Source organism: Camelina sativa, chromosome 11, assembly GCF_000633955.1.
Source record: "Camelina sativa cultivar DH55 chromosome 11, Cs, whole genome shotgun sequence".
Taxonomy (NCBI): Eukaryota; Viridiplantae; Streptophyta; class Magnoliopsida; order Brassicales; family Brassicaceae; genus Camelina; species Camelina sativa.
In genome coordinates, this window is record NC_025695.1 from 1,368,094 (window position 1) to 1,392,872 (window position 24,779).

At 37.6% G+C, this 24,779-nt stretch overlaps 7 protein-coding genes across 9 annotated transcripts in view; 2 read left to right on the top strand and 5 right to left on the bottom strand.

Annotated features, from left to right (window-relative positions):
* The window catches only part of LOC104720993 (heptahelical transmembrane protein 4), a 3,876-nt gene extending 2,089 nt beyond the window's left edge, over positions 1 to 1,787 (bottom strand). The window contains exons 1-4 of the mRNA XM_010438891.2: positions 1,514 to 1,787; positions 943 to 1,208; positions 603 to 855; positions 178 to 515 (exon numbers count right to left, since the gene is read on the bottom strand). Coding sequence (XP_010437193.1) covers positions 178 to 515; positions 603 to 855; positions 943 to 1,199 — 848 coding nt within the window. The 5' untranslated portion in view covers positions 1,200 to 1,208; positions 1,514 to 1,787. The remainder of the gene's footprint in view (positions 1 to 177; positions 516 to 602; positions 856 to 942; positions 1,209 to 1,513) is intronic.
* Positions 2,678 to 4,499, bottom strand: LOC104727518. Its single transcript, XM_019231726.1, has 4 exons — positions 4,277 to 4,499; positions 3,736 to 3,857; positions 3,482 to 3,535; positions 2,678 to 3,412 (listed from the first exon to the last, which is right to left on the bottom strand). Exons 1-4 carry the CDS (start codon positions 4,497 to 4,499, stop codon positions 2,678 to 2,680), a joined length of 1,134 nt encoding a protein of 377 aa, XP_019087271.1.
* On the top strand, positions 6,205 to 9,216 carry LOC104720996 (probable amino-acid acetyltransferase NAGS2, chloroplastic). 3 transcript variants are annotated; one of them, XM_010438893.2, is made up of 9 exons: positions 6,205 to 6,744; positions 7,018 to 7,105; positions 7,234 to 7,442; positions 7,532 to 7,683; positions 7,770 to 8,205; positions 8,290 to 8,387; positions 8,469 to 8,580; positions 8,659 to 8,818; positions 8,912 to 9,216. In XM_010438893.2, exons 1-9 carry the CDS (start codon positions 6,364 to 6,366, stop codon positions 8,938 to 8,940), a joined length of 1,665 nt encoding a protein of 554 aa, XP_010437195.1. In that variant the 5' UTR covers positions 6,205 to 6,363; the 3' UTR covers positions 8,941 to 9,216. The 3 variants fall into 3 exon arrangements, with proteins under 3 accessions (XP_010437195.1, XP_010437198.1, XP_010437196.1); XM_010438896.2 differs by having other exon boundaries at positions 8,659 to 8,813; XM_010438894.2 differs by lacking the exon at positions 8,912 to 9,216 and having other exon boundaries at positions 8,659 to 8,826.
* On the bottom strand, positions 9,158 to 9,864 carry LOC104720995 (50S ribosomal protein L7/L12). The gene has a single exon (XM_010438892.2). It carries the CDS (start codon positions 9,780 to 9,782, stop codon positions 9,276 to 9,278), a length of 507 nt encoding a protein of 168 aa, XP_010437194.1. The 5' UTR covers positions 9,783 to 9,864; the 3' UTR covers positions 9,158 to 9,275.
* On the bottom strand, positions 11,911 to 13,813 carry LOC104720997 (protein SHORT-ROOT-like). Its single transcript, XM_019231424.1, has one exon. It carries the CDS (start codon positions 13,806 to 13,808, stop codon positions 12,216 to 12,218), a length of 1,593 nt encoding a protein of 530 aa, XP_019086969.1. The 5' UTR covers positions 13,809 to 13,813; the 3' UTR covers positions 11,911 to 12,215.
* On the bottom strand, positions 13,823 to 14,741 carry LOC104727519 (protein SHORT-ROOT-like; the record flags this gene model as incomplete). The annotated part of the gene is made up of 1 exon (XM_010446617.2): positions 13,823 to 14,741. A coding segment is annotated over exon 1 (705 nt), but the record flags the coding sequence as incomplete, so codon positions are not given.
* LOC104727520 lies at positions 15,506 to 18,636 on the top strand. The gene is made up of 2 exons (XM_019231728.1): positions 15,506 to 15,990; positions 16,377 to 18,636. Exon 2 carries the CDS (start codon positions 16,450 to 16,452, stop codon positions 18,634 to 18,636), a length of 2,187 nt encoding a protein of 728 aa, XP_019087273.1. The 5' UTR covers positions 15,506 to 15,990; positions 16,377 to 16,449.

A 24,779-nucleotide genomic window follows, 5' to 3' on the forward strand; every position in this document is an offset into this window, starting at 1 on the left:
GGAATCCTAGTTGCATAAACCAAAGCTCCTAACCCGTAAAGCAAACCCATCAAAATCTCATAACCAGTCGTGTGAAGCGCTTCAGGTTGGTCCCAAAAGATGATCAGCTTATGCAGAATCGGAGCTGCACCAGAGAATCCCATTCCAAAAAACAGAGATGCCCTCACGACTCGAAACTCGGGGCTTTGGAAAACAGGCAGTAGAGAGACAAGCACTGTGGCGATACCTAAGATGGTAATGAATCCTAAGTAGAGGTTGCAGAAGAAAGGATCACACATGAAGGAGTAATAGACAGGAGGGTAGAAAGAAGTAGCTATCAGAGCTGCGATTCCAGCGTAATCAAGCCTAAGCATTATGTAGGAGACTCGCTCGGAGTGACATGAGAGGAGGTGGCACGTGCTGCTTGCTAATAGACAGAACATTGCACCACCTAGAAATGCATAGAATGGCCATCTTGTAATTGGCCGGAAGATCAAAGGAGCTATCATGTTTGCAAGATCTTCCCTCACCGAATGCTATACAGAACAACAAAAAAAAGATATATAAACTTGACAACATTTTGAAACCGGGAACAGAGAGAAAGATTGTGATATTATTATTACCAGAACACACATGTCGGTGTAGTTGCCATGAGAGAATCGTTCAGGCAAACAGTTATAAAGAAGGTCCATGACATGCCAACTAGAAGGACTAGAAGGAAGGCGAGACATGAGCTCAGAGTGAAGCTTGTGAAGATCAGTTTTCCTCAAGACATCAGGTAAACGGTGTTGAAGAGAATGAAGATCCACAACGCTCGGTACTTTCGTTGCTGTGTAAATGGTGAGCGCTAGAAACAGGAAAAACCCAATCAAGTGCCTGCAAATACAACACAATCAAGGTTTCTTTTATCCTTAAAAAAAAAAGGATAGAAGAAGCTTTGGGAGGGATTCAAAAGACACTTACGTCCAAACATTCAAAGTCTCGTTATGGATGGTAAAGATGCTGAGAAGGATCTGTTTGATAGGCCATTCGCATCGGTAATGACCAATGATGTACTCATTGTCTCTCAAATAAGCAGGCAATGAATGATACTCAACCAATTGATACTTCACTTTCTGCCATAACCTCTTCCCTTTCACATTATGTTTCTTCTCCGTTGTTTCAGATGAGCCACCACCTTTGGGCTGTAAATGTTCCTTGATCTCTGCCTCACTACCCATTTGTTCTCTCTACTCCAAATCCAAACCAAAACCCATCATAGAAACATATCAATCAAACAGATCTTAAATCTTTAACAAAAAAAGATGAAAAATTCCAAGAAGTTGGGAATTTCAACAAAGTTTGCACATATAGACTAAAAATCTTGGGGTTCTTTAAAACAATACTAATGCGCAGATTCAGCTCATATATATAAAACCTAAAGCATCGTGTTTTTGTAACTATAACCTAAATTGTGTTCTTCCGATCTCAAACCAACCCTGTAAGAATTATGAAATGAAACTACAAGGGAAAAAGGTGAGACTTTTAATGTTACCTGGATCTTCTTCTTCTTCTTCAATGCCGACGAGAAAAGAAAAAATAAATGTTTTTTCTCAATCTCTTCTAAAATCTTTAAAATCACAACGAAGAAGAGAGAGAAAACAAAAAAAAAGTCAATCAAAATAGATCTCAAGATTTCGTTTTTTTTGTTTGTTTTGGGTGTGAGAAACAGAGAGTTCTTTGTTTTGGTAATATGAAAATCGAGAAAAGAAAAAGAAAAAGAAAAAGAAAAATAGAACGATGGAAGCTCTGAAGCCACGAAGACGGAAGATATTACTTTTTTATATATAATAATGTTACAGTTTGGACCAGAAGCTTTTGTTTTGTTTTATTGGTAGGACCCTTTTATTTCTTCTTTATTTTTATTTTGGCCGAATAGTTTAATATCTATTTCTATTTTTATCTATAGGGTATACTATCCCAACTATACTACTTATTAGATAAATATCATAGACTCTTTGTCTCTTTTCTGAACACCATAAACTATATTTTTTTCCATTAAACATCACAAACAATACATTCTCTTCTAATTACAACATAGCAACTCTAAATTATGACTAGACTTAGTAAACCGATAATCACGTTTTGAAAACCACGTTTACTTTAAGTGAACCAAAAAAACAGAATCCAAGATTAGTCTCCTTCTTTTTCATATCAAAGTCCCAAAATCTTAGGGTTTATGTTTCCATTAAAATTTCTTGAACGCTAACAAGATTTCTGAAGTTGCTTTTTCAATATTAAAGTAATCTAATGTTAAGATGTATAAAACGATGGTTTCAAAAAAGCAAAAACTATCACCAAAATAACAAAAACTCCAAAAGGTATCATTCATGTTTGCGAAACTAAGCTAAAGGAAACGCTCATAGCTACGTTAAAAATTTTACTCATAAACCACCATGTCGGTGCTTGTTTGCGATGGTTGCGTGAGAGAGATTGTATCAGGTACTTGAGATGATGATGACCCGACCTAAAAAATAAATACAAACAATTATCAAACGAACCAGAAAAATAACAAAAGAAAAAGAAAAGGATCATACCTCAGTAGTTCTTTGTCTCTTTGTCTTTTCCTTTGGATATTTTTTACACCCAGCTGCATTATGACCAGTTTCACCACAAGACGAACAACGTATAATGCGTCCCTTCCTTCCAAGTGTTTCTTTTATTGTTTTCTTCTTCGGTGACTCGTGTTTTCCTTTAATCCTTTGATATGTCTTCTATCTATTTGTTTTTTCTTCCCGGGTAGTATAGGCTCAGGTGGTGCTGTTACCAAGCGATACATAGATGTCATCCAGAATCTTGGCCCTCTCATTGGATGTATGGACTGCTCGTAATTGTCTCGCCACAAATCAGTGCTGAAAAATCCTGATACATAATCTTCAACATTCATATCATAATCAATCATTGCTCCATAAGCATGCTCACATGGAATCCCACTGATTTGCCATTTACCACATGTACATGTTCTTCTTTTCGTGTTCACTGAATTTTTATTCCCATAAAGCATAACCTCGTATACTCCATGAGTTGAGGGAGTTGTATCACACTTGTTTGCATCTTTCTTCTGCTCTGCGAGAATCTTGGCAACATACTCTGTAAATCTTCCTTCGTGATTCTTGGATTTATTATGCCTCTTCACCATTTGATGCATAGCTTGCCTCCTAACTGTCTCCAACATTGGAATCATTGCCTTATCCCTTTCTTTTGTAATTGATGCGTTGAATGATTCTGTGGCGTTGTTATCAACATCCTCACAGTTGCTTCCAAGTTTAAAGAAAGCTCTTGAGCACGTCTCGGGTTTCTTTTTTATCACTGAATCGTAGACGTCAACATTATATTCTTTCACTTTGTTGAGATTCTCTTTAAACTCAGTCTTGTTGTAGCTCCAAGCTAGTTGCTATATTAATGGTTTGATCATATCTTTTTGTGGATGCTTATTCTTCAAGTTCTCAATGATGTGTTTCACACAAAATCTATGTTCAGCTTTAGGCAATTCCGTTTGCACTGAACTGATGAGTCCCTGAAAGTAAAAAGAAATAAATACAACATATAGGTTGTTACGTTAGAAAGAAAGGACAAAACAGAAAGAGAAATCAAAATTTTGATATGTATCCTTGATTTATCAGAAATCAAAACAAATCCTTCACCATCTTTTTGTTTTAAATCAGCCTTGAGTTGCTGGAGGAACCATAACCAGTTATCCCCAGTTTCAGATTGTACCACAGCCCAAGCAAGTGGATAAATCTGATTGTTTGCGTCATGACCAATTGCAGCCAACAACACTCCTTTCACTGCAGTCTTCAAGAATGTACCATCAAGCCCGATAATTGGTCGACAAGAACCTCTCCAAAGTGTGCGTGTTCTTTCAAAACAAACATAAAAGCGGTTGAAAACATCTTCATTGATAGAGTTAGGTATAGTTTCAACAATGGCAGTTGATCCAGGATTTGTAGAGATAATCTCTTTGGCATAGCCACGAATGTGAGCAAATCATTCTTCATACTCCTTCTCAATCAACTTTAAAGCTAGCAGCCTTGCGCTCTGACATTGACCCCTAGAACTCATCAACTTCCATTGATGTTTAATGTGATTTTGAATTTTTAGAGGCATGAATTTAGCTTGTCCATAAAAAGCCTTGCAATAACCGGACTTCTAAGTAGCATGCATCTCCCATTCGGAGTACAACTGTGCTTTCGATATGTCGTTTTCACCATCCACATTTTTCTGGGGTCATCATAAGAGCAATATACCCTCCACTTACACTTGCCAACAACACCACACTTGAATTCAAGCCTTGTCTTCTCCCATCTTCCTTGAACCACATTATTCCCTGAGTTTAAAGCATACTCAATTACAACCTCTTTGAACTCAACACCATTGAAGAACAATTGACAATATATGTTTATCAACTCTGTTCCTTCGGATTCTTCTATCTCGTAAAACAATCGGATCTTCCTCTTCATCAGAACTATCTGGAATTTCATTTCGACCAATAGACAATTCATCAACAAAATTTCCTACTGAATCTTCTACTTCAAACTCAAACCGATCTACTCCATCTTCATCATCTTCAGCTTCATTGTCGTTTTTCTTTTTCTTACCCTCTCTTTTGTTTTTTTCTAATTTGCAGTCATCTTCGTTTTCCTCACTAAGATTGTTATCAATATTTTCCATTTCCGTGTCGTGTTGCATCGCATCCATGTCTTCTTCGTTCATCGGATAACTGAAAAAGTAACAGCTCTAAGCTTTTGACAAAAAAAAATCTAGACTAACGAGAGAGAGAGAGAGAGAGAAACTATGAAAGGAGATAGAGACCGTACCAGGCAAATCGAGAGAAAGAGAAGTGAGTAGTTGCTGTGATAAATTGAGAGGAAGAGAGAACCCTAAGATTTTGGGACTTTGATATGGAGAAGAAGAAAACTGATCGTGGGTTATGTTTTTTTGGTTCACTTAATGTAAACGTGGTTTTTAAAACGTGATTATCGGTTTACTAAGTCTAATCATAATTTAGAGTCGTTATGTTGTAATTAGAAGAGAATATATAGTTTGTGATGTTTAATGGAGAAAAATATAGTTTACGGTATTCAGAAAAGAAGTAAATAGTCTATGATGTTTATTGAAGAAGTGCTATAGTTGGGGTCGTATACCGGAATCAACCCTTATCTATATAGTGTTTCTGTTGTACGATGAAATTTATAACAAAAAGAAAAAGAAAAAAACACATCAAATTCGATTGACAAACAAATAATTATTTGTAATTGGGCTATTTGCCTATAGTCAAATAGAGTTTCAAAGACGGATTGTTGCATAGTTTTCACTTGGAAACATTGACTAGTAAATGATTATTTCAGTTATTGTTTCTGTTTTAAATTAAGTCTTCAAGCAAAAAAAAGAAAAGTATCTATAACTAGTAATATCCAACCAATAAAAAATATAGTAGTTCGAACAAAATACTCATTTTGGTTCACTTTTTTTCTTACCGTTTGAAGACTGTATAGCTTTCCATTATATAATACTTAACTCGGCCCAAACAATTTTGATTTTTCAATATAAAACAAGCTTAATTATACAGATCAATTATATAATCATGCATACGTTCACAATATTTGAAGAAAAAAAAATGATTTCATGTCGGTCAATATCACACCATGATAAATAAAAAACAAAACAAAAAAATCTACTGCAAAAGGAATGGAGTATCTTGTGGGAATATTATTTTTCAATTTATTCGGATAAGCAGAAGATATTCGTTTTCTTCTATCCCCCACTTTTACAAGTTTTATGTCGATTTGGTCACCTACTCCAAAATTGTGGGCCTTGTGGCGCTTGTGTAGTTTGACACTCTTTAATCAAAGTGATCACTTATCTTAACTCACTTGCCGACGAAACTAATCTTCACAACTCATAACCACTAATGTACAAAAGTGAAACATACCAAAAAAAAAAGTAACACACACGCGTTGTTTCTCCACATTTGTAAGGCTTACCAAATTAATATGGTCATACATACTTAGATGGGCTTGGGATCCTTAAAAGCCCACTTGTTGAGTCGGCAACTTTGAAAAACTACCAATACGATTGCAGACCGAGATTGGTTTCATGGTACGGAATAGAATGCCCAGACCGAATCGGTTTACCCAACTTTTCTTTCGATTTATTGACCGAACCGAACAACTTTGACTCCACAGCTCTGCACAACCAGAGACATTCAAAGACTGCCGTCAAATCTAAGTAAGAAGAATAATAATAAGGCACACAACGGCACTACCGCCGCCGTCTCCGACTTTAAACCGCCGTCACCTGCCGGTTTAATTAATTTGAATTCTCTCCAACCGCCTAAATCTAGAGATGATGATGGAGCGAGGAGCTCTGGTGGGTTCGTCTACTTCTTCAAACTGCTATATACCTTTCCAATTTCGGCAGACAAGCAAGTTTTTCTCCTCATTCACGCCGATATATAATAATAATAAGCTAAACCCTAGTCAATTCCGGTTCAGCTGTCCATTGTTTAAACCGGTTAGTTCTGTAACGGCGACGAAATGCAATATGTTTGACTACGCCGTGAGTGCAGGCGGGAATGTGGAGGCTGAGCATCCGGTGGACGACAAAGAGTTTGTGCGTTGGTTCCGTGAAGCTTGGCCTTATCTTTGGGCTCATCGTGGCTGCACATTCGTTGTTATTATCTCCGGCGAGATCATCTCCGGCTCTTACTGTGATCCCATTTTGAAGGTACCGTCCTCGCATTCTAATTTGAATTATGAGAAAGAAGCACGCAAGGTGTTCGATTGTTTGTCTCACTGAGAGTTTTTTGTTTTCTATATTTTTAAGTCAATACTTTTCTTTGTGATCCGTCTGAGTATAACCTGTTACTGTGTACTGTACGTAGGTTTAGGAATTAGGAGTTCTATATTATCATAGAGCTTTAGAGCTTTGGTTGCAATGTGCTTCAGTTTTCACTTCTCATTATGGATAGAAAGTGAAGTCATTTGATTTTGTGTGCAGGACATAGCGTTTCTTCATCATCTGGGAATAAGGTTTGTTCTAGTTCCTGGAACTCAAGAGCAAATCGACCACCTTCTGTCTGAGAGAGGTCAGAATAATAACAAATGAATCTTGCCTGTATAGTTTTTCTCACGATATTAGATTCTTCTAGACTATATTGCTAGTGTTAACTAGTTGTTTTGGCATCTACGAGCCTAAAAGGTGTGTGAATTGCAGGACGCGAGGCTACATATGTGGGACGTTACAGAGTAACGGATGAAGCATCTTTGCAGGCTGCCAAAGAAGCTGCAGGAGCAATATCAGTGATGCTTGAGGCCAAATTATCTCCTGGACCTTCTATTTGCAATATCCGTAGGCACGGTGATCGTAGTCATTTACATGATATAGGTGTCAGGGTTGATACCGGTAACTTCTTTGCAGCCAAAGTGAGGTTTTCCACTTGTTCATTTGACCTTTGAGTCTTATTTTATCCGTTATGTATGACCGACTATTATCTTGGGTCTTGTTGTGGCAGAGAAAAGGTGTTGTTGATGGTGTTGATTTTGGAGCGACAGGTGAAGTGAAGAAGATAGATGTTGATCGGATTTGTGAGAGGCTTGACGGTGGTTCCGTAGTTTTGTTGAGGAACTTGGGCCATTCTAGCTCCGGAGAAGTATTGAATTGCAAGTATGCTCGCCCTTCTTCTGAGAGAAAGCTTCATTTTACCTTAAATAGATTGAATTTGCTCACTCAACTTTTTTTTACTTCTGCAGTACCTATGAGGTTGCTACAGCTTGTGCTTTAGCTATAGGAGCAGATAAGCTTATTTGCATAATGGATGGTCCTATTCTTGATGAGAGTGGACATCTTATTCGTTTTCTGACACTTCAAGAAGCAGATATGTTAGTTAGAAAACGTGCTCAACAGAGTGACATTGCTGCAAATTACGTGAAGGCTGTTGGAGATGGAAGTATTGCTTACACTGAACCTCTTAACAACACCAACGGTAAAACTACTTCTCCTCCAAACGGGAGAGCAGCATTTCGGGGAAACGTAAACCACACTCCGATCTTTCAGAACGGTGTTGGATTTGACAATGGGAACGGAATGTGGTCTGGTGAGCAAGGTTTTGCTATTGGTGGTGAGGAAAGACTAAGTCGCTTAAACGGTTACCTTTCTGAATTGGCTGCTGCGGCGTTTGTCTGCAGAGTGAGTGTTTTTGAAAAACCTTGGTCCTGCTTCTGTTTGCCACCATTAAACTGAAACTCTTTGTTTTGTTTGTCTTATATGAAGGGTGGAGTCAAAAGAGTTCACTTGTTGGATGGTACTATAAGTGGAAGTCTCTTGTTGGAGCTTTTTAAAAGAGATGGAATGGGGACTATGATTGCTAGGTACATGAATTATTTTTGTCTTCACACGCATATCATCCCGGTTTAGCGTTCTTACAATTCTGTATTCCCCGTTATGCACAGTGATGTTTACGAAGGGACCCGAGATGCCAAAGTGGATGATCTTGCAGGTATTAGACATATAATCAAACCCTTGGAGGAATCTGGGATTTTGGTTCGCAGAACCGATGAAGAGGTAAAATAGCTTTACGATCTTTTGCGTCTTGTCGTTTCATCGGTTACGCTGTTAAAAGGTTTTGACCTTTGAGTGCAGTTACTGCGAGCTTTGGATTCGTTTGTGGTTGTGGAAAGGGAAGGTCAGATCATCGCTTGCGCAGCTTTGTTTCCATTCTTTGAAGACAAATGCGGAGAAGTTGCTGCAATAGCAGTTGCATCAGACTGTCGCGGTCAAGGCCAAGGCGATAAATTGTTAGGTAAATAAACTCAAAACTATACCATTTTCTGTTATGTTTGCAAAATCAAGCTAGAGAAGAACCTCAATGCCACAACACAACCTATCTCTGCAGATTACATAGAGCTTCGTCTCTCGCTTTAGAAAGACTATTCCTACTCACAACACGAACAGCAGACTGGTTTGTGAGACGAGGGTTTCAAGAATGTTCAATCGAGATAATACCAGAGACCAGAAGACAAAGAATCAATCTTTCTAGAAATTCAAAGTATTACATGAAGAAGTTGCTACCTGATAGAAGTGGCATTTCAGTTCTGAGGGTATAATAAACAAAGTGAGCATCATCAAGAAGCAAAGCAAATCACAGAACCATCTTGTAGAAACAGTATTCATAATCTCAAAACTTTCAGATTGTTTTGATTTCGAACAATTCAAATACATCTTATTTTGAATCTCATAATTTTGTTTTTGTGCTCTTTTCATTCCAAAGATACTACAGCACCTACCGCTTTGAGCTTCTCCATGATCTTCTCAGCTTCTTCTTTAGTAATACCTTTTTTCAAAACCACTGGAGCTTTCTCAACCAAATCCTTAGCTTCTTTCAATCCCAGATCCGTGAACGATCTTATCTCCTTAATCACTTTAATCTTGGACGCCGTTTCGAATTTCTCAAGCTTCACATCGAAAGCTGTCTTCTCCGCCGTCTTGGTCTCCGCAGATGCAACGGCATCACCACCAGATCCGGCAACAGCTACGGCGGAACCGTAACGATTTAGACCTAGCTTATGGCTGAAGAGGATTGAGTAATCGTAAAGCTCAATCCTGTTCAGTTTTAGCAAATCGTCAGCGATTCGCTCGAGCTTCTGCGTCCGAGCCTCGGGTGAAGAAGCTACGGCGCATAGGTAACGAGTCCCAGCGGATAGAGACGTCGTACGGTGGAGCAAACCGAGAGATCTGGAGACAAATCCGGAGATCGGAGCTCGCATTTTCGCCGGTGAGAAGGTTTTTTTGTTAGGGTTTTTCGCCGTCCGTTCAATTTCACTTCGTTTTGCCGTTACTTTTTTTTGCTCGTCAAATCGAATGGGCTGCGTAAGGCCCATTTGCTAAAGACCCATAGAGGAAACCAAACCAAACCAAACCAATAGTAAATAGTAAAAGCAGAAAAAAGTATAAATCTAAAAAGACTGCTTTAAGGTTTAAAGCTAATGAAGTCATAATTTTCCTGTTTGAACTTGACGTTTAAACTGATAATTTTTAATAATCAAATGTAATAGTATAATGTAGACAAGATGCCATTATTCACAAGGACCCTCGATATTAATGTTATTATACAGTTATTATGTTGGGAATAATGAGAACAATAATAATAGAATAATATTAACATTTTCCACTTATAAGTTAAGAGATTTAATTCATGTAGCTGTCTATTCAACACGACTTATTTAAACTAATCTCTACTTCAAACACCCTAACGTATTTCCATAAGATTATGTGAATTAAATTTCTGATAATTTAACATATATTATTTTCGGTATCTATCTTAACACACTGCATTGCACTGTTAGTCATGAACATGTGATGAACAGTGAACCTAAAATGATTGTAATTAAGAGACATAAAAATTAAATATACAAGCTATTTCTTTCTATCATTTTACAAAGCTCATTTATCTTTATTATATATAAATTATGTTTTTTTTTTTTTTTTTTACAAAATTCAATTTATTGCTGGCTCCTATGAACAAATCAAAGTAGTTTAAAACGACCCTCAGATTATTAATCTGTATACTTCATAGGATTAATTTAGATATTCTCTACGAATTTATGCATATTCTAGTTAGATGTGTGTAGTAATGGTCAAGTCATGGTACAAGGGGACCCAACAAGGTTTTGATTCTAGTTAAAGCAAAATTGGGCCAACCAATAGACTTTTATTTTACTAATTTGCTTTTTGCATGACTTTATAAACAAGAAAACAGACCAAAAGAAGATAGATTTCTAAAAAGATTAGCTTAAAAAGCGAAGCTAAAGATCGTACCGATTAACATGGGGGAGGCAAAAAGCCTCATCAAAAGATGCAGGGAGAAAGAGTTGTAGTGAAACCAGCCACATATCTCAAAAGCAGTTCCCACTACTTTTTTTCTTATTTTTATTTTTATTAATTACTCAAAAAGCAATTATATAGTATGTAGTAAACGTTTATTGGTATCAATGGATTAACTATTTATTTCAACTATTTACTTTTTATGGGCTGTTTTCTAAATAAAAACATGATGGGTAAGCGGGGCCATGAACATTCGTAGGTATATGCATGTGTATTCCATTGAAGACATAATATATGTATTTACATATTATATATGTGAATCAAATAAAAGACTGGTCCCTTTATCTCTTTTACAAAGCAAAAGGTGAAAGGTGCATTATTAAAAAGGCAAAATATATAAATGGTATATACTTCACATGAACGACAAATGAATAAGTATAATGTTATGAGGTTAATCTTCGTGTATAAAAAGTTGATTTTTTTTTTCTTTCTTTTTTGCTTGATTCAATGAGTACCACGCATCACACCGTCTAGTTTTGTTCTTCAAATAATTAGTTAACCATTACATACGGTGGTGATGCCATGCCAAGACGCTAAATTACTTGCATTGATTCCAAACTTCCAATGTTCTAAGTTTGATCACATGTAAATAAACTATGGTAAGGTTATATATTTGCATAGATTAATAAGATTGATTATAATTGATCACAAATATGTCTAATTTGCTAATATACATTTCAAAAGCGTGCAAGCCACTAGAGGTGCATTCACGAGATTCCAACTATGAGATTCCCCAACCAAAGTAGCTGTCATATTCAAGAACCGTGATGAAGTGAAGTAGTGAACATGCTTTAATTAGAAACATGAGATAATCATATATTTACTGAATTAGTGTTAACTGTTGCTGAATTTGAGAGTGATCGCTACTAGTCTGATTCATTCATAATCTAATATTCTTTTGAATTCCAGTTCGACGATCAACCAATGTAACAGTAACTATTTTACATAATATGCTCACGTACGTTATAGTTTTGAGCTTCTCGTCAAACGAAGAACAATAAATTCACTATATAGGAAAATAAAACCCTATTCTTTCGGATAAACAAGAGTAATCACAAATTTAATTCCAAAACATTAAAAAAAAAGTACCAAAAATAAAACAAAAAAAAAATCACGAATTGTATGAACCTTGATACCTCCTCAATGATCATAATTACTTCATTAGTCCTATTCCAAAGGCCAAATTCAAATTACGAATGCATAATCTCAAAACCCATCATGAACCATCACCACACGTGTGAAACCATCTCAAGAAGAAAAGCGCGCGTGCGAGTTTTTATATCAAAACCAAAATAAAATTAAAAATAAACAATCCTTTACGTTGGCCGCCACGCACTAGCCCAAACCACCGGCTGATCTCTCCAACAAAGGAATATTCCGGAGGCATCAGAACACTGTACCATCGACCAAACACCTTCTTTATATCTCCTCAACAAAGCTCTGACGTCATCCGCCACCTCGTCACTATATCCCACCGCTCCAAACCCACCGTTCCTCATCCTCCTCGACCACTTCCTCGCCGTCTCTCTCCTCTCCGTCGAATCCGACAGCTCACAAGCCACAAGATCAACGACCGCACGTCCCGCTGCACGTTCTAGCATCAACCTCTCGTTGCTCGTCCTCGGAAAACTCTCTTCCCATGACTCGAAGCAAACCCTAAACCATCGTAAACATTCTCCAAACCCTCTCAAGAACTCATCGTCAAAGCCACCTTCTTCTTCTCCGATAAGATCAGCTTCCTCTTCGACGACCGTCACAATCCTCGGCCTTAACCGTCGAAAGTTGGATATCACAGCGTCTCTAGGGTTTCCACGTGGGGCTATCCCATGCATCGCACCTACACAGTTAATGGCCAAGACCTCGTCTTCTTTAACATCGAGCTCGTTGAGATCAAACTCAGATAAGTCTCCGACGTGATGAATAATGTTGAATTTAAAAGGAACTCCCATAAGCCTCGCAAATTTCTCCATTCTGTTTCCGATCTCTTTCATCATCCGATGCGACGCCGTTTGATCGTTCACGAACTTGTTGGCTACGACTACTGTGGTTAGCCTTAGGTGAGGCGTGTCGTCTGACCTTGTGGCTAAAGCTTCTAGAAGAGTTGGCCATTGAGTGCAAAACGTTGAGCTTATGTCGACGATGTGGATCTTTGCCTCTCCGTCTACTGCTTCCAAGATTGCTCCGTTGGCCGCAACGTGTCCAAACGTGGCCCAGGGGCTAACTTCTTGGAACTTAAGCACGGTTTTTCGCGTTGACTCGAAGGAGCAAGTCTTCTCTGTGGCTGCAGCTGTTACCATGGTGCGGTAGCATCGTTCGCCCGAGCCGGTCATGCGGTTGAAGAGAGCCTGGAGGAAGTAAGAAGCAAGTTTTTGCTCGGTGTCTCCGTACGGAGAAGAGAGCTCGTTGAGCGTCCATAGGATTTGTTGCGCACGTGCGGTGTCCTTGTCGGAGAAGGCACGTGCTGCTTCGAGGAGGACGGAGTCAGCCCACTTGGCATTGGCTGCGAAGTCGAAGGAAGGAGGAGTTTGAGGGATGGAGAAAGCGGAAGGGTCATTGTGGTGGCCGGAGGAGGAGTACGGTGAGGCTAAGGCTGCGGCCGCCGCGGTGGAGGAAGGAGTCGATGACGTGGCGGGATGGTATTGGGTGGGAGTAGTGAAAGGGGAATAGTAAGTATTAGGATTGGTGTGGTGATGGTTGTGGTGAGAAGAAGAAGAGGAAAGGTCTTCTTCATCCATGAAAAAGTTGAAGCATTCTTCGACGACGTCGTTTTGTGGAAAGTTGTAGTGATAAGCAGTTTGTGGAGAGCCGGTAGTGGTGGTGGAGGTTCTGCTTAACGAAGATTGATTTGTAATGATACTATCGGATTGTTGTTGTTGTTGGAGACTGACTAGTCTAAAGAGAGTATCCATATTTTTTTTTTNAACGTGGCCCAGGGGCTAACTTCTTGGAACTTAAGCACGGTTTTTCGCGTTGACTCGAAGGAGCAAGTCTTCTCTGTGGCTGCAGCTGTTACCATGGTTCGGTAGCATCGTTCGCCTGAGCCGGTCATGCGGTTGAAGAGAGCTTGGAGGAAGTAAGAAGCAAGTTTTTGCTCGGTGTCTCCGTACGGAGAAGAGAGCTCGTTGAGCGTCCATAGGATTTGTTGCGCACGTGCGGTGTCCTTGTCGGAGAAGGCACGTGCTGCTTCGAGGAGGACGGAGTCAGCCCACTTGGCATTGGCTGAGAAGTCGAAGGAAGGAGGAGTCTGAGGGATGGAGAAAGCGGAAGGGTCATTGTGGTGGCCGGAGGAGGAGTACGGCGAGGCTAAGGCTGCGGCCGCGGCGGTGGAGGAAGGGGTCGATGACGTGGCGGGATGGTATTGGGTGGGAGTAGTGAAAGGGGAATAGTAAGTGTTAGGATTGGTGTGGTGATGGTTGTGGTGAGAAGAAGAAGAGGAAAGGTCTTCTTCATCCATGAAAAAGTTGAAGCATTCTTCGGCGACGTCGTTTTGTGGAAAGTTGTAGTGATAAGCAGTTTGTGGAGAGCCGGTAGTGGTGGTGGAGGTTCTGCTTAACGAAGATTGATTTGTAATGATACTATCGGATTGTTGTTGTTGTTGGAGACTGACTAGTCTAAAGAGAGTATCCATATTTTTTTTTTCTTTAATGAATAAGAAAATGAATAGAAGGGGGGAGACCCACAATATCTAAGATTTAATACTTTGTTGTGTATATTGCATCAGCATCATGTGTTGTGTGTTGTATATATATATATATGTATATATATTTTTTCTTTCTCTCTTTTGTTTCTCGGTGGGAGTGGGTAAATCTAGATGAAGGTGAGTTGTAGAGAAATGGGTTTGGTGGATTTGTGAGTTTTTATTACTAATTTAAAGACAATGTGGGGAATAAAGAAGAGCATGAAAAGAGGATTTCCTGCATCGAATTGTTGTCCCATGTTTATCTTTTGGACTTTATAGACTGTTTGAATCTAATTGGGTTTAGTGAAACCATACTTAGAGAGAGAAGAAACCGGTTTTGAACAATGTTCTTCCCCTCTCTCTCTCTTTTGTTTTTACTATAAACATAACTGAAAATTTGGACATAAACGATCCTACTTTATGCATGTTTTTGTTTTCTGCGGAACATGTAAGTTTTAATCAAAATTTAACAAGAAGCTTATATAAACTACTAATAAACAAACGATTGTAAGTTATAAGGAAGACCTTTTTAATTTACATGGGAGTGTATTAGTTAAGATAGTTTTGGAAGTTTCATTAAGTAGAAAAAAAGTCGTGACAAAAGAAGATGAGTAAAACACTACAACAAATATGTACATTGATAGCAGACGGATATAGCTCATTTTCCGTCACTGCTATGAAAGATGAGATTTTTTTTCGCTTACTTTTTAATAGCATCTTATTAACGCTATGATAGGAAAATTATGTAGCGGGAAACAAAAGTGACTTTTGTCCGCCAATACTTAGTGAAATTATTCACTTAATCGCCAAATAAAAAAAAAACCCAAAAACTCGACACACTCTCTCTCTCTCTCTCGTTACAACCTAAGCTCAACCTAAGAAGATTTCTTCTTCTAAATTCTCTGTGTGTGCTCAAATTCTTCTAAATTTCTTATCAATTCTTCAGTTTTATCGCCGTTTGTGAAAAGCCCCAATTTCGCCGTTTGTGAAAAGCCCCAATTTCGCCCTAAATCTCCATATCCATCGCAATTGATAGCTCGAATCCATTTTTGAGGCATGTCTTTCTTCTTCCTCCTAATTTCGTTATTTGTTTCGATTATTTGTGATTTCAAACAGCTTTTGATTTCGATAAGGGTCAGATTTAGTTATCTGTTTTGTTAGGGTTCGATTTATCTAGATTTATTTCGTTATCTGTTTTTTAGGGTTCGATTATTTACAGATTTTGAGAATGTGGAGTTTCGAATCCATCTGTTTTGTTAGGGTTCGATTATTTACAGATTTGACTCAAAAATAGCTTTTGGATTTGAGTATTTGCGCCTTCATAAACTGAACGATTTTTTTTTTTTCCCAAGTGTTGGTGATTGAAATGTTGGGGAACTGAAGCTTCTCATTTCTCTGTACTCACACAACAGGTTAGTATCACTCAACCAATAGTTAAACATTATTATTACACACGAATATTGGTGATTGCTATGTTTTGTCCTTTGAGTCTGATTCGTATAAATAGTGATTAGATTAGTGAGATTTTACACAGTTAGATATTGGTTTAAGAGCATCTGTATGTGTCTGAAGTAGTGCAGTATTGTCTGAATTGTTGCTTAATGTGAGCTTTGTATAATATGTATCTCTATTTTATCTATAAAGGTTAAAATTTATATTATAACATATAATGTTGGACAAGGCATGGGTGCATCTATGCAGGTAAGGAATTATATTTCATAATTAGGTTTTATTTTGGGTTTGGATACTTTAAGATGTTCTTTTAGTTATGATTTTTTTCTTTAATTATCCATTGAAGAGCTGATCCTGGTTATAAAAGTGGAGCTTGGAAATTTGTAAGGGATGTGTCTGCGGCTTTAGGTGACATAGAAATGATAATATGTCCTTGTAAAGACTGTCGTAATGTAGTACGACAGTTAAACAGTGTTGTGGTTGAGCATCTTGTAATAAGAGGGATGGATGAGGCATACAAGGTGCATAGTGATTGGTATCATCATGGAGATGTGAAGTCAGTAGATGAATTTCAAAGTAAACCAACTCAGTGGAATGAGGAAGTTTTTGAGTTATATAAAGCTGCTGAATTTTTTGATCAAGAGTTGGCTTTTAGAGGTGACTTAGCTGACCAACCTGTGGGCGACTTAAGTGAGATTGCAGAGGGTGAGGACCAACAAGAGGATGAGTTCCTTGCAAAGATCCGGGATGCTGAAACCCCACTATACCCTAGCTGTTCAAACCACAGCAAGTTATCGGCTATTGTGACTTTGTTTAGGATTAAGACACATAATGGCTGGTCGGATAAGAGCTTCAATGAACTGCTTCAGACATTGCCAAGCATGTTGCCAGATGGTAATGTCTTTCACACATCATTGTATGATGTCAAGAAATTTTTAAAGAGCTTTCATATGGGATATGAAAAGATCGACGCATGTGTTAATGATTGCTGCCTCTTCAGAAAGAAGTTAAAGAAGCTTGATAAATGTCCCAAATGTAATGCTTCACGGTGGAAGACTAATAAGCGGACTAATGAGGTAAAGAAAGGTGTCCCACAGAAAGTATTAAGATATTTTCCAATTATACCAAGGCTGAAGAGAATGTTCAGATCAGAGGACATGGCTAAGGACTTACGGTGGCATTACACTAACAAGAGCACTGATGGAAAACTTCGACATCCAGTAGATTCTGTTACATGGGCTCAGATGAATGAGAAGTATCCTTCATTTGCAGCTGAAGAAAGGAACATACGGCTTGGGCTGTCCACAGATGGATTTAATCCATTCAACATGAAGAATAGTAATTATAGTAGCTGGCCTGTGCTATTGGTAAACTACAATTTGCCTCCTCACCTTTGTATGAAGAAGGAGAATATAATGTTGACATTATTGATTCCTGGTCCACAACAACCAGGTAATAATATTGATGTCTACCTAGAACCTCTTATTGAGGATTTGAATCATCTGTGGAAGAATGGAGAGCTAACGTATGATGCTTTTAGTAAAAGTACATTTACTCTAAAGGCAATGCTTCTCTGGACCATTAGTGATTTTCCTGCGTATGGAAATCTTGCTGGTTGTAAAGTAAAAGGTAAAATGGGATGTCCTATGTGTGGGAAAAATACTGATAGTATGTGGTTGAAGTTTAGCAGGAAACATGTCTACATGTGTCATAGAAAAGGTTTGGCTCCAACACACAGATATAGGGAAAAGAAGACTTGGTTTGATGGAAAAGTTGAGCATAGGAGAAAGTCAAGAATTTTAACTGGTCATGAAGTTCATCAGAATCTGAAAAACTTCCAAAATGATTTCGGAAATGTGAAAAAGGCTGGGATGAAGAGAAAGAGAACTGTCTATAAAGAACCAGTGTTTGACAGTGATGATGATGAAAGTGAATCCGATGAAGATGAGGAAGTAGAAGTAGATGAAGATGAGTTATCAAGGTGGAAGAAAAGATCCATTTTATTTACTCTGCCTTATTGGGAGGATCTACCAGTACGGCATAATTTGGATGTAATGCACATAGAAAAGAATGTGACTCACAGCATTGTATCCACATTGTTGCATTGTGGAAAATCTAAGGATGGTCTTAATGCTCGTAAGGATCTTCAACATCTTGGTCTAAGAAAAGAGTTGCATCCTACCACAAAAGGAAAGAGAACATATCTTCCAGCAGCACCTTGGTCTTTGTCCAAGAATGAGAAGAAGATTTTTTGCAAACGACTATTTCATTTTAAAGGTCCAGATGGATACTGTTCTAATATTTCAAGAGGAGTTTCAGTAGAAGAGTGTAAGGNAAGTGATGCTCCAGCATTTTTAACAAATCCAGATGAAGATCACCTCGCCAAGCTTTTAGGACCTGACAATTCTGGTAGGCTGAGGGCAATGGGTAGAGGCATGAGTAAGACCAAATTAGCTTGTTTACAAATGCAGAGCAAGTGTATGGCTGAAATGGAAGAGCGGCAAGTAAAATTAGTAAAACAGGTCAATGCCTTGGAAAGTGAACTTGGCAGAATCAAGAATCAGGTTAGATACTTAAGAGTTCTCTACTATTCATCAGCCAGTTAGAGTAATATAAATTGATGTTATTTTTGTTTATGTTACAGAGACCAGAAGCTGAAATGGATGAAAACTCAGCTGCAAGAGTAACATATTCTTACTTCTTTTCATATCAGCTAAGTGATTCTTCTTAGTGTCGTTTATGATTCTTAGTTGCTCATGAAATTGTTGCAGAGTGTAAACAAAAGAGCACATCCTAAGTGTGTGTTTGTTGATTGGTCTGACATTGATGAAAATGTTGGTGAGGGTCGGATTCTTTCTTCTGATCCGGATGACATAGTGAATGACTGTCGTCTTGGCCCTTATGATCTCAAAGTGTTAGTTGAAGCTGCATATAAACCAGATGCATTTCTATGGAGACCTGCACAAAAGATCTTTCATATGAAAGAAGCTGTTGGACATATAATCGCATGGCCAACTGATAAGTGTAGACTGGTAGACAACAACATCCAAATGGAAGACATTGCCCCTATGGTATTTATAATTTCTAGCAATGTGTTAGCAATGTATTACCCCTGTCTATAATGCTAATTAATTATATTGGATTTGTTTACTGATTGTGTTTAACAGGGTATACAAGGAAACAAATGTAAACTATTGGATTTGTCTAAGGGTGACGTCATTGTTGCTGAGGGGCGTTGGGAGACACAAGAACCAAGTGCGTTGGTTAACGGAATTCCTCTTGGACCAAAAGCAGTTAAAGTATTTGTGGATTCAGTAAAGCAGCCTGATACATCACTATGGAGACCTACAGCTGAAATGTCATTTCTTGAGGACTGTTTGATGGCTTACGTATCTTGGCCCCTGAGTAAGGTTGATTTTGAAAATCCCTCAACTCCAACTGGTCAGAATGCTACATCACATGCTTCTTTGTCTGCATCAAAGGCCAAGTCTGCAGCCACAGCTTCTAAGTCTGCTACAGAGTCCAAAACTTCAGCAACAGCTTCAAAGGCTGCATCGCAGGCCAAATCTGCATCTATGTCTTCTAAGTCTGCATCTGGTTCTGAGTCTCCTGTTGATGATGCAACGGGTCCAATATCACCAATAAAGAATACTTTACCATCACAGTCTCCTCTCAGGAAGTCTCCAGTAAGTGTTTTCATATGTTATGAAGTTGTTTTTGTTAATTATATGATGACTGATGGTTTATATTGTAAACATGGCAGCGCATTAATAAAGTTATTTCCAAGGAGAATAAGAAGTGCAAGTTGATGGATTTAACTGAAAAGAATAGGGTTGTGGCTGAAGGACGATGGGGAACAAATGATCCAGAACATAAGGTTCACTTTACTCGCTTGGGTTCTAATGCAGTTAAAGTGTGGATAGATGTTGTGAAGGTGAAAAATGTAAAAGTTTGGAGGCCATCCGATGAAATAGAGATTATTGAAGATGCACTTAGCTCCTGCATTGCTTGGCCAGAGAACAAGGTCATTATGTCTTAAACTGATGGTTTTATTGTGTAATGTTAAGTACTTGAGATTGCTTGTTTATTTTGGATGTTCTTGAGACTTTGATGGTAAACTGATGTTCTTGAGACTTTTGTTATGTATTTTGGATCTGAGACGTTTATTAATCAGATTTTATGAGATTTTATAAAACAGGTTATGTGTGCTATAATCACATATCAGAAAATGCTATAAAAGTACAGGTAAACGTTATGATAAAAGAATATACCATAGCACAGTAAACAAGATAAAACAGCATTTCGCAACAGCTATATTAGATATGTATAACATAGCACGAAAAATTAAATATTGTATAAATTTTTGCAAAATTATAATCTTGATAATACAGCAGTTTATTAGAGCTATGCTATAAAACTATAACATAGCACGAAAAAACAAATGTTGTATAAATTTTTTCAAAATTATGATCTTGATAATATAGCAATTTCTTAAAGCTATGTTATATTTTTATAACATAGCATACGTAATAAGTGCTATTGTATATGGGGTACATATAATAACAGTGCCCTAAAACAGCGCTCATGAAAACGCTATCAAAGACCTATGATAGCGTTTTTCTCTGGTTAACAATGTGCATATTTGTTGTAGTGAAAGAAGAAAAAGATAAACAAGTCGATATCATGTAATGGCTTAGTGGGTTTCGCTTTTCCATCTTTTTTGCACATCGATCCACCCGAGTAACCTTCCTTCTTATTTCTTCTTCTAAATTTATAATGCATCTCTCGTACTTATGTTCATTATGCCTATATACCGACGATATATGAATATTTGAGTTTGGACACCTAGAAATTGAAAACGACGTACATGGTCTATACTTATTACCTGGCGTAATTTCTTTTCTTTTTTTTTTCAAAAAGCCGTATTTGATACGCTGTTTGTTTATATATAGGCCAAATACATGAAATCAAAAAAATTCAAGTACTGTCTCAACTGGTGTAAAATAAAAAGACTCTTTATATATATATCCTAAAAATCATCAGACTTGAAAAAAGTTAGAAAATGTCTTTCTATTACCATGACTAACCAATCAAAACATCAACTAATAAATTATTAAATAATCAAAAATAACAAAATAATTATTTCAATTACTTTAACTACATTAAAAAGAAAACAAAATATCAAACATATTTTACAAAACCGAAAAACAAATACAAACATAAATTGTAGTAGAGAAAACAAGGTAAGAGAAAAGAATTGAATTCGGTTCTATTGCTGGGTGGCACCAAATTTTTGCCAGATATGCTCAACCAAATCTTTTTCAGACGTTCATGCATTTTCGTATCACGAACGTCATTTCGAATGCTCATCATATTAGTGAGATTCGTTGGCCTATATGAAAAAACGATAAATCCATATGAGAAGTTTCGCTTTCTTATCCCTGATATAACTCCGATGCATCGTAGAAACTAAATTCATATCTTTCGTCTTCCACTATCATGTTATGCAATATGATACAAGCTCTCATTATCTTGCCTATTTTTTCTTTATCCCAAAAAGGCGTGAGATTCTTCACGATTGCAAATCGAGCTTGCAAGACTCCAAATGCATGCTCTACATTTTTTCGGCATTATTCTTGACATTGAGCGAAGAGTTGTGATTTTTGACCCTGTGGAAGTGTAATTGATTGGAAGAAAGCTTCTCATTTGGGATAGATACCGTCAGTGAGGTAGTATGCCATTTTGTATTGTCGTCCATTGACAACGTAGGTAACTCTCAGAGCTCGACCATCTAGTATATCATCAAACAATGGTGGGCGGTCCAAAACATTGATATCATTTAATGTACCTAGGGATCCAAAAAATGTATGTCAAATCCATAAATCTTACGAAGCTATAGCCCCTAATATGATTGTCGGTTTTTCAGATCCACGTGAATATTGTCTTTTCCATGTCGTGAGACAATTCTTCCACTTCCAATGCATACAATCTATGATCCCTACCATTCCGGAAAAACACCGGGAAAACCATGATGTTTTCCAGTATACAGTAATTGTTGGAGATCTTCTACTGTAGGCCTTCTGAGGTACTCATCTCCAAAAAGTTTTATAACTTCTTCTACAGATTCTTCAAGACATTTGTGCGCAGTGGTTTCAGCGAGCCGTAGATATTCGTCTACCGCATCTGCTGCACATCCGTATTCCATCATATGAATAGCTGTCGTATATTTTTAAAGTGCGGAAAGACCGAGCCCTCCAGTTGCATCTTGTCTTTGTTTGAAGTACGGAACTCCATTCTCGATACTATTAACAATACGCATGAACAATGGGTTGTTCATTCTAAGCAATGGTAGAACATAACCTGAGTGTAAGTTGGATGCTCAGTAAAATAATCGTTCCATAACCGAATGTGGTCTCCTTCTTGGTCTCTATTAACGTGCACTCTTCTGAATATTGGAGTTGGTGGCTCTTCCGTATGAGTGCACTGGTACTGAATCTCCTCCACTATACTGTCAACTTTCTCCTCCACTAATTCAACAACTTCTTCATCAGAACTCCAATTTGACATCTTGATGAAAAATTTATGGGGTTTTAAGATAGAAATTTTGAGAATTTATTGTGGGATAAAGGCTTCTTGGTTTTGGGTTTTAAAAGTTTTATTTTGGATTACTAAGATTATTTCAACTTTACAAACTGAAAAAACGATTACCAACTGAAAGAGAGATTGAACAAGGTTATGGTCTTACAAAAGGGGAAGAAGGGATGAGAATGAGAGGAATGAATACGATATGTATTCAATGAGAGGAAAGAAGACATTTACTCTAGGACATACAAACTTAACATTTAAGACCTACTACTTGACACTAAAAACAACACCAATTCACGGGCTCAACATGTCACTTGGTACAAAGGCAGCTCCACCTTCACTAGACAACAACCAATTCACAGATTCAACATGTCACTTGGAACAAAGGTAGATCTACCTTCACTAGACAACAACCAATTCACGGACTCAACATGTCACTTGGAACAAAGGTAGCTCCACCTTCACTAGACAACAAGACAACTTCACATGTCTCTTGGACCCAAAAGCCTGAACAAAGGCATTACACAATGTGAAAATGTGAAATTAATACAGTTTGCAGCAAGACCTGACCAATAAAGTAAACCTACCAATCAGTCTATAACATTATGGCTTAAACAGAACAAAACATATATCAAAGAATACAATCAGAACCTAAATATGTGTCAATATTTGCTCAGTTAGCTTGTCTCTGAGTGTGATTTGAGCTGATGTAAGGTCAATCTTGTTAATGAGACTGTCTATCACTCTCATTGTTCCTTGCCTATGTTTAGCCTCTTGTTCCTTATCCTTCATGGCTATTTTCTATCTAGCTTAACCGCAGAACCATCCTCACCATCATTACTCACTACAGGTTCTTATCTTTCTTCTTGGAAGCTATAACACTCGGGTGATTAAGCTTACTCCTCTTAGAGCTAGATTATTCAGCTCCATCATTCGTTGAACCGGATGAGTATGATCCTTCTGCATCAAGCTTACTCGTCTAAAAGCTAGAATCTTTAGTGTTTTATTTCTGATCATGCTTGAGTTCCCTCCAACAATGGCCTAGAGTAAATGGCTTCTTCATGTCATTCTTGTAAAGCTGATTTGCCACAGTCATCACATCATCTTCAGATTTTCCACTCTTCTTTCTTACACTTGCTTGTGTGTAACACCCAAAAAACTTGTTCACTTGGTGGTTTATCTTGTTCCATTTAGCCTTACACTGCATAGCCCCTCTAGTATTGTACTGGATGCTCCTTCACTTGCTTGGAAATAGTCTGCAATCCTCTTCCAGAAGCAATCTACCCTCTGCTCATTCACTATTGGGTCTTTGATAGTATTAACCAGGCACTTATGAGATTCACATCCTCCTGGGAACTCCACCTCTTCTTACTTCCTCTATCTCCCTCTTCTTCATTCTCATCTAAACTAAGCTCAATACAGTCTTCACGGACAGATGGGTTGCTAAACTGAATAGGCTGAGAGGTTTGTGTGAAATTAGGAACAAGATGATTATCAGAAGTGTTAGAGTCCTGTTGAGAATTCAACAGTTCCAAAAAAGTATGAGGAGGAAAACTGTAAGGGTTTCTATAACTCATTATTGTTGTATTAGAGAAAGGGTTAAGTTAAGGGTTAAGATAAGACACTTGTTCAGAGTTTATATTGATCTAAAGGTTTGTTTAGACCGAGAAAGATACATTGTAAACGTGTATTTTTCATGATTAGACAACTCAAAAACTCTAAGATAGTTAAACACAGTTTTAACATTTGCAATGAGTGTTTAAAGTATATCTCTAAGAGTAGACAACTCAAACAGTGTGATTAACTTGAAATATTTATAGTTTAAAATTTGAACATAATTAAACATTTTTTGTGTTATCATTTGCAAGCATAAACTATTGGTTGCATCATATCTTATCATATATGATGTATGTGTATAATACAGTTTTTCAAAATGCATTGTTTAAAGTTAAATACAATCATAGAGAGAGTTTTCTTTTTCTTTTTATTAAAAACAAAACCGAACTGAAAATTTTGTCACTTTAGACTACCTACTAATTAAAAATCACTTTTTCAAACACTAGCACATTTTGTTTTTCAAACATGACCAAGCAAATTTCAACCAAAACAAAATTAGATTATCCAAAAGCCAAAACATATGACAACAAACTAGATAATCCTTAAT

Excerpts from the sequence above, each read along its gene's own strand:
- LOC104727518 (XM_019231726.1), bottom strand. The coding sequence starts at position 4,499 with ATGAAATTCCAGATAGTTCTGATGAAGAGGAAGATCCGATTGTTTTAC. Across the intron at positions 3,858-4,276 it reads GTGTGGTGTTGTTGGCAAGT|GTTCTTGTCGACCAATTATC; the intron begins GTAAGTGGAGGG and ends CACTTTGGAGAG. Across the intron at positions 3,413-3,481 it reads AAGCTGAACATAGATTTTGT|CAACTAGCTTGGAGCTACAA; the intron begins GTGAAACACATC and ends CCATTAATATAG.
- LOC104720996 (XM_010438896.2), top strand. The coding sequence starts at position 6,364 with ATGATGATGGAGCGAGGAGCTCTGGTGGGTTCGTCTACTTCTTCAAAC. Across the intron at positions 6,745-7,017 it reads ACTGTGATCCCATTTTGAAG|GACATAGCGTTTCTTCATCA; the intron begins GTACCGTCCTCG and ends TTTTGTGTGCAG. Across the intron at positions 7,684-7,769 it reads GGAGAAGTATTGAATTGCAA|TACCTATGAGGTTGCTACAG; the intron begins GTATGCTCGCCC and ends TTACTTCTGCAG.
- LOC104720995 (XM_010438892.2), bottom strand. The coding sequence starts at position 9,782 with ATGCGAGCTCCGATCTCCGGATTTGTCTCCAGATCTCTCGGTTTGCTC.
- LOC104720997 (XM_019231424.1), bottom strand. The coding sequence starts at position 13,808 with ATGGATACTCTCTTTAGACTAGTCAGTCTCCAACAACAACAACAATCC.